This window comes from Haliotis rufescens, unplaced genomic scaffold (assembly GCF_023055435.1).
Source record: "Haliotis rufescens isolate VD_foot unplaced genomic scaffold, xgHalRufe1.0.p SCAF_15, whole genome shotgun sequence".
Lineage (NCBI taxonomy): Eukaryota > Metazoa > Mollusca > Gastropoda > Lepetellida > Haliotidae > Haliotis > Haliotis rufescens.
This window is the reverse complement of record NW_025963835.1, coordinates 5,822,736-5,831,888: the sequence shown is the minus strand read 5'-3', so window position 1 is coordinate 5,831,888 and position 9,153 is coordinate 5,822,736. Positions and strand designations below refer to the sequence as shown.

At 36.1% G+C, this 9,153-nt stretch overlaps 1 protein-coding gene across 1 annotated transcript in view; it reads left to right on the top strand.

Moving 5' to 3' along the window:
• Positions 1–698: 698 nt before the first annotated feature.
• LOC124135001 (T-box transcription factor TBX2-like) overlaps positions 699–9,153 on the top strand; it is a 91,508-nt gene continuing 83,053 nt past the window's right edge. The window contains exon 1 of the mRNA XM_046500152.2: positions 699–884. Coding sequence (XP_046356108.2) covers positions 832–884 — 53 coding nt within the window. The 5' untranslated portion in view covers positions 699–831. The remainder of the gene's footprint in view (positions 885–9,153) is intronic.

Genomic DNA, 9,153 nt, shown 5'->3' with positions numbered 1-9,153 from the left:
ATTGCAACAGAACAATATGTGCACAAATATGCTTACATAAAGGGACATAACTCTTATTTACAATTGCACACGTTGTAATTAACATACTGCATTTGTTATGATAAAGGTTGAAGTATAAAATAACATATATTTTAAATCACGTTTTTAAACAAAGCAAATAACAATACCACATAATATGTTAATATTAGCAGCGTTGTCGTGATTTTAATGGTTCGATTAATAACAAAATGATGTGCACTTTTTTAAAGACAAACATAGTGAATCAATTTCGGTTTTAACGATGTATGCGGATGAAAGCTACCTGATCAATTATTGTCTGTTGAAAATCCTTCCGTTGCCTTGTATATCAAGTGTTGGACAAGTCACATACTACGAAGCTTAAAAGTGTAATTATTGGAACAAACGGAGTCGAAAAATTCTAATTAAAATGACCTAAGTGTGTACCTACTACGATAATTGGGACTCGAATTATCCCCGTAATGATGGCAATACAAACTTCAAAGCGGCATGAAATGTTCTCCGTCGCGAATAAAGCCGCGCTGTATGATATATTGTCTTGTTATCGGTAAACTTTTCTTTGTTACCTTTCTCAATACGCCTGTCTCATACGCCCCTTAAAGAATCTTGTGGCCACTCTTTTACAGTCCTGCGGAATCACTTTCGAATTTCGGGCCAATGTAATCCAAGAAAACTTGCTTTTTATTGGCCCGATTCAACACCACTACGTCATCAATGGAACAAGTTGGCGCGTGAGGTTAGACGCTGGTATCACGCGGCACGAGCGCACGCGCTGAAGCAGACGAGATCATTGCGAGCAGACGACAACTGAGAATGGATTGGTCGCTAGACTGGCCGAATGGGCTCCGGAATCTGCCATGGTACCGGTCAGTAGTTAATATCAATAATGAGTTTTTTAGATATGTACGCTACTAAATAAACAGCTAACTGCTGTATCGTAATTGATGGGTCTATGTTATCATCACTACAATTTGTTTGAAATATGTTGCAGTTACTGGTCGATTTGTTGTGCAAAAAATATCACTGATGTTAAAATTAAAACATGTGGTACTGTAAAGTTTAAAATGAATACTTACCTCGGTGAAACTTGAGAGGGTCCTGTTAGTCCACAGCATATCCTAAAACTGTTGCGACCTGCTGATGCGAAATGATGATAACAAAATTCGTTTTCTATAACAAAGCAATTCATGTTTTTTTAAATACACAAAAAGGGCCTGGTAAGCGAAAGCACCTGTCGAAAAAATTCATACGTTTTCATTGCCGTGTTCAGTCAAAGGTAGAATTTGCAACAAGGGTTGTGAATAAGTCATATTTTGTCATTATACATCGTGGCTGTAAAACAACGAGCCCGTTACTTCATCAACGTGATGTGAAATATACATATCGACGAGTTTGATATCGCAATGCCACGAGTCGTAGATTTGAAATTGACCTAAGACTGATTTGAAATAAGCTGCACCGTGTTCCCCAGTCACACTCGGGTAGATAGGTATAAACTTAATAGAATACTTGCACAATTATACCACTGTCTGTTCATATAGGTAGATCTGGTACATTTCCTTTGTGGACCTGTAATTGCGAAATAATGGCTCGACAAGGATAACGAAATGCATTAATAAAAAAGATATAGTTTTGACAAGCATGCGTGCCTAATTTGCATGTTTGTGTTGACATATGCACAACATGTTGTTATTGTGCAGCCATATTTGATAATGTCTTTGCTAATCATGTGTCTGTAGCCACTGAATATTTTATATAGTTGTCAATTTTGCTTGTTTGGTGCGCGGTATTGGCTTGTAAAGGGTACAAAATGTGAACATTTTAATTAAAGTAGATTTGTCTATTCATTACAAACCTTTTGTTCTTTTGCATTATGTTTTGATAAAAAGATTTCCTGGTTATTTTTGCCAGATAAAATGACAGCGTAATGTTTCAACTGTGTGTTTTATGTTAATGGTAATCCTTTGGACAATAATTACGAAACTGTTTAATGGTCATTGTTTATCATTGTTTCTTGTATACAATTATTGTTTCGGAAAAACGTCATTACCGTGCGCTGCATGTTATCACGTAGTCGTCAATTTGTGGTTCATTCCTCAGTCGTCAATTTCAAATGACATAATTTCCATCGGCGCAGCTGGTTGCTGTTCATCATGACTTCTGGTGCCTTTCAAAGGAGACGTGTTTCTATGTTTGCTGTCATACTATTCTTATCATATTGTTCGGAACATGAAACAAGCTAGATCGTGATATTTGCTATATTGTGCTGACCTTTGTAAAAAAATGTTTTAAAAATTATACACTTAAGATTCAGACAGTCTGAACGATAAATTTTCTTATACTGTTTTCTTGTTCTAAGAGAAAATAGTTTTACCATGATATATGACACCTCGTTTTTGTCATTTTCATTGAACGCTACATATAATAATTTCTTATTATAATATTTTGTATTACCTCAAACTGTCTATTCGCATATCGATCATTTGGATACTTTCTTGGTAAAATAATCGCCTGTAAGAAAGAAAAGTAACCGTAGAATATAATTGTATGGTACGGTCCTTTATTTTACAAGGTCAAAACGTGTTTATCTAAACATGACCACCGACTGACCACTTCGCCACTGACCGCTACGTGTTCACGATGTTACAGTCACGAACAATGTTGTCTGTATTGGTGTTGACAAAACTTGGCATTTTTCTATGGACATGATCGCGGAAAAAAATATGTTTGAAAAGCAAAGATATAAATAATTACCCAAATCGAAATCGTTACCACAATTAAATAAGAAGCTAACGATATCAGAATAAAATATCCACACATGTGTGTATCCTACATATTTTAGCGCATCTCCTTTACACGTCGGGCTTCTTCAGCATTTCAAATGATATTACCCTATTTATGCAGGAATTGGAAAAATCAGGAAAAAAGCTCTAGAAAAGAAACAAATATTTTCTGTAAGCAAAACATTTTTGGATAAATTTCAACAAAATTCAATTAAGTGTCAATTGGTCAACTCTCAAGTGTTCGTTCCTAACACGTGTCAAATATACGGGTTTTTTTCAGTGTATTCATATGAATGTACTATTAAAGCCTCTATGCATCCTGTTCATCTTTAGGAATACTTAACAACTCGTGTTAAGTATGTATGCATTATATATAATTATGTACACACTTATAACCATACAACACAATTAAACAGAGCAATATAATACAAATCGTGAACACTAGAGAATAAGCAGTTTCGATTATTGAACGAAACAGATTCCATTGGATGTAGAGGGTAAAACAACCCGGTGAAAACTGTATAAGAAATGGAGCATTCAAAGCAAGTATGATGAAAGTAAACTGTTCTGCATATCTGAAAAACAACACAATTAAACAGTGCCAAACACGCATAGTGAAAATAAGCTGTTGTGCATACCTACAAAACAAACAATTAAACCGGCAGTGCAAAACTCCGTAATATGAAAGTTAACGTTTGCACATACGTGCAACATAAACAATTAAACAATTAAACAATGCCGAACATGTGAAATGATACATAAAGTAATCTCCTACATACTTACTACAACAGTTTGTCCCAGCCACAGAAAAAAATATATTTGATGCTAATGACAATGTTCATTGCTCATCAGGAATCGTTTGTTATCCGTCACCGCGGCCCAATATGTACAAATGATGATTCAGCAATAATTGTACAGGTCAGTTGAGAGTTAGAACCAAACTCCAAACAAAGACATTGCTGAAAGAAGGACATGGTTTGGGAACATTTTTGTGGTTAAGTGTGTTTTCTATGCAAACATGAACAATGCTTCCAAATGCGTGTACAATGGTTGCGATACAACTCAGCATTGTTTCCGATGAAAGGGTATCTTTTCATTGTTTAGTGTAAAAGAGCTATCACAGTTTCGTCGTAGTTAAAGATTTAAGGAAAGCGTGGCAATATAATGCTCATACGTTTTATTTTTATTCGTTTCCCCTGAAACGTTTCAAGTACCTGGCAATAAAGTGATAATTGCTTTTTCGGAGTAATCAAGGTAACTAATGAATCTTTCACATGTGAGTATTACCAATTCCCAATTATTTTCAACAGATCCGACGGATTCGATTATAACTAGTTATTTTCATAATTTGTGTGCGTTTGGCTATATCATGTACGTTCATGACTGATATATTTGAAATGTGTAACTTATCGGTTGGAGAACCTACTTGGATCCAAAGAGGTGGCGTTGGGTATGTGTGCATAGGTCGTAACCTCCCCCCGCGCACACACACACACACACACACACACACACACACACACACACACACACACACACACACAAGCGCGCGCACGCATGCACGCACGCACGCACACTCACCCCCCCACACACCTCACCCCCCCCCACGCTTTTGGTGTATATTAATTGCAGCGACTGCGAAACCTATAACAGAATCATTGTAACTATTATTTGACTAATATTTTGCTCACGGCCTGCGAACTGCTCCCAGAATGAACTTTTTCAATCATCAAGCTTTTCACATAATTTTTAGTTTGCACCCCCAGCCCACACCCCCACACCCGTACATGGGGGTGTGATTGTATGGCGCGTTGGAGGACATTAAGGCTGTCTCGTTCGGTCCAGGATGGGTAGATCCGTTATGACACTGACAAATGATTTAACATAATTGTTAACATGTAGACCAATAGTAGGAAACTGCCAATCAGTGCTACATTCTCTTGTGTATAATTTCCGTGTTCAATGGAATCAATTCACTGATATTGTTTCTAATGGAAATAACATATGTGACTAGTGCGACATTTGAAAATCTTTTGTTATTAGGAAAATATATATGCACCGTGTCTTTCTTTTAATTCGCTACCACGTTGGACACATTAATTTTGATTAATCATACACGTCTCACCATTATTACTCACGGTTTTATGTGAAATAATTCTTTCGGTTAAAATTTTGACAAACACAGTTAAACTGAAATATCAGTGTTTTATTCAAATGTAATTTCTATAACGAACGTCTTGGTGACTGGTTGGTGCGACTAAAGATCTTATAATAATTTTCAAATGGTATTTGTTTTATCAAATTTGTATGTTTCATTCACATGAAGTTTCATCAAGTTTGAAAACAAAGTTAACTGATTATGTTCTGACTTTGAATATGAAAGAATATATAGCCTTGTTCGAGGTTGAATTGGTAGCATATATTAGATTCTTTAAGAACATATTTATTCTGTTTTTTTATGATACTCCAATGTTTTGTGAGAAGGCGAACACGGGAGGTGAACTACGCTTGTCTGCCTACTGTGGACTTGAAGTAACCAATTTTAGTATTAAAAAAGTATCGATCGATTTGTCCGAACGAAGATGAACCACAACTTTAAACTTGTTACAATGAAGTCCGTGTGCACAGCAAAATAAAAAGCTTCAATGTAACATGTGGCTAATGTGAACGTGTGATGTTGAACCAACGTAAAATTAACATATGCTCATGCCGACTATGGTACGACTAAGATACGGGTAATAACTAAGATGTTGAAGATGTTGAAGCAATATTTTTAATGTAGTTTAGTTTCTGGTAATCGTATATATTCGTCAATTAAATTCCTGAATTTTACGTTAAGTTTTGAAATATTAACTGTTCATAGACTTGTTAATTTATTTCTCATGTAAACCCTTGTTCAAGATGTTTTTGTTTTGCCTTGGTGCAACTCCTACACCTTGTTTTATGAAGAAAATCACACAGATGTTCACAGTCAAGGTGATGCGGTCAGTTCAATGATCTGCAGACCATCTAGCACTAATAGTGTAGCGTTGATGTTTTTTAGGTGTTAAATTTCGTATTCGACTGGGTATATAGTTTATATTTTAGTCCTCAATACATAAGATTGAAACAAAAAGCAATTAAACGGATTACAATGTTTGATAATGCTCCCCAAAATTTTCTAAAAGTGTTGTATTCAACTAATCACTATATTCCCTTACCAATAAGTATATCTGCATGATGGACGGAGATAAGAGTATTTGGAATACGGACATATCGACTTGCGTACTACTTTTGAAAATAAATACAAAACCATCGTACCAACTGCCTAAAATATGAAACGTTGTATAAATGTCTGCAAATATATGACTGATATGTTCAGAAAAGAATCTGTGGTGAGATTCAAATGACATTTATCTTCAAAATAAACTTCATTATAAGTAAGCTGTAATTATGTACAATATTTACGTTAATAACACAGTTGTTCCTATCCTGAATACTGGAAGAAATTGTCGGATATATGCAGAGGGTTCGATGTTACTAATTACGGACTAGTTGACATCAGATAACAGAAAAATTATATCACTGAAAAAAATATATTGGACGTTTATCATAGAAGCCATAGTCCTAGAAACATACGTGGTAATGTCACCACAGAAATCTTAAATATAGTGTATTATAGAGGAACCGTCTTTGCATTGCTGAAGAAATAATACGCTAAATCTCTCTATTACTGACGCGCGTGTCGCTACTTTGTTTCCAATTTGTCGTATATCAATCTTTGACAGCTACAATCCGATGACACCCTAATAAAGGGTTATTCCTAAGTATGTAAATAATGTAGATAAGTACTGGTGATCCCCCAGGCCTACCGGTTGACTGCAGTAATGGAAGGCACGCGTCCCTACAATAGCAATTAAGTCCCAAGGTCCTCCTCGTTGACACTCGTAATTGAGAGGGTTTGCAAAGGATGTGGATTTCAACATGAAATGGACATTCCTCTTCCGCGTCAGTGTGTTAGTTTCAGACAACGGCCATCAATCAAGAGATGATATGAAATTAACATATATCTAGAACAGGAGTGTACAAGTCAAATTTATCTTAACCTTGTTCATTTGTAAATTGTGTCATTCTGAAATTGGCATGAAAGCGATGACCTGCTGACATTGGTACTAGTACATGAAATCTACATTAAATGTAAACAGGTACGCCGATTTGTGTTAGGTACATTACAGTTGCTGGCATGTGCTCGTTTGAAATTGACAAAATACTATATGAAATGTTTACAGGATAATGGCCATGTTTACAACTTCTACAAGATATTGTTAGACACAAATTGTTTACATGGACAATGTTATGAAACCTCGTTAATCGAACTCCATCAGCATTATATGTCCTTTAATCTTATATATATATATTATGGTCCGGAAAAGTGTTCATCGCTTGTATCGAACAACGGATTACTCGATATATACCTTCAATCTCACAATGTTAACGAGGTGTCCCCATATTGTAATCAGATTGTTCAAGTTCAACACAATTGGTCATCACACGGACCATGCTGTACATTCATATCATCACGAAATCTGCACATATAAATGCATTGTTACACAAAAGTCAGGATAATGATATGATGAAGTTGTACATTGTATTATATCATTGTATTTAGGCCACCTAATGATGAAAGTTACCGACCCGCCAGACTCTCAGTCGCTAAAGCAACGAATAACATATCTTGCTTGGTTCTATTTATCAGTCGACTGTTCGCTGGGATAACACTATGGCAGATACGTTGGTAACATTACTTTAACACTATCTACCTTAAGAAAACTGCGCAGAGCAAAATAATCTTTAGCCTCGACGAAACTGACAAGAAACTTTGAACTTCTTTATAGTATTTTTTTTAAATCGGGGTATTGACTTACTTCATATAACAACACGTCTTTCCTTACGGGCTAAAGGGCAGCAACTAAATCGACCCTTAAATCAGCTCTAAGAGGATTTCCCAAGGTGTTATAGATGAGACCGTTTTATATTTTCTCCTCTTCTCCTGCAATCCTGATTAGCTATGAAATGGCACTACAAACTAAACTAAACTAAACTTTTTCAAAAGAAATATTTGAAAGCAGCATGTTGCTAAAAACATATACCAAATATTATTATGATAAACTTTAGTCAGTTAAGGTTTAACATGTATGCGTATTATTTAATAATACATCATGACCAAGTTTACCAAGACATATACAGGTGATGACGTTTAAATATTTGATGTATTTACCTATCTTCTTCGTATAATACATATGTACGGCTGGTTTATCTGAAAATTCTTAATTTCCTACCCACGAATATTGCACTTACAACAAACATATAGATATAATTTCAATAATGATCCGTCACACATGTAATATGTGTACACCCAAACTAAAAACAGACAATGTGAGACATAATCATTTTAAGCACAGGATCCTTAATTTGATCAGTGTCTTATTATTTTTCTGTTAGAATTACTCATAATGTTAACTTGAAAGGATTTTCAATATAAATTACCATGCGTTCTTTCGTCAAGAATGTAAGGTTTGTATTACCAACACGTGTGTATGTGTACCATGTGAATGTATCACTCTTTCAACAAACGGTTTCATTTAATGCGAAGACCGCCATTACATATTCCGCGTTGACAGCTGTAATCCCCCTCTACATGTATTTTGTTCGTAGACATAAATTTCCAAATGCCCACCGAGTTTTGCTTAGTTGTATGATTGCTCATTTATTACACCAAGTCAGCAACACAACCTATGAACTGGATATACCTAAGACACATTCTTTTTCAGGAATAATAGACCGCCTCCGTGGTCTTGTGGTAGAGCGTCCGCCCGGAGAGCGGAAGGTCCAGGGTTCGATCCCGGGCCGCGTCATGCAAAAAGACGTTAAAAGATTGTACTTGTTATTACTCTGTCTGGCGCTCGGCATTAAGGGGCTAAAACAAGGACTGGTCGGCTCGGAGTCAGTATACTGTGTCTGAGTGGGGTATTCATGTTAAACTGCGGCATGGTATCTCAGTGAGCTAGCACTATAAATCGGCATCAGTCCGGACTAGTACAAGCAGCCACACACACACATACACGTGCATGCACGTCGCTATATAAGTGCAATAATCTTGGACGCGACGTTAAACCCAATTTCACCTCACCTCACCTCAGGAATAATACCGGTAGGTCACCTTTCTAAACGCGTGTTTGATTAATCTGTTTCAATTACGTTGTAAAAGAAGAACGCAGGTTAAAAAGCCTTCAGTCTGGGGATTCATGTACATATGTTACACTTATGACGTTTGCCGATTAATAGTATGACGTTAAGTAATGTCATGTGGCGTCAC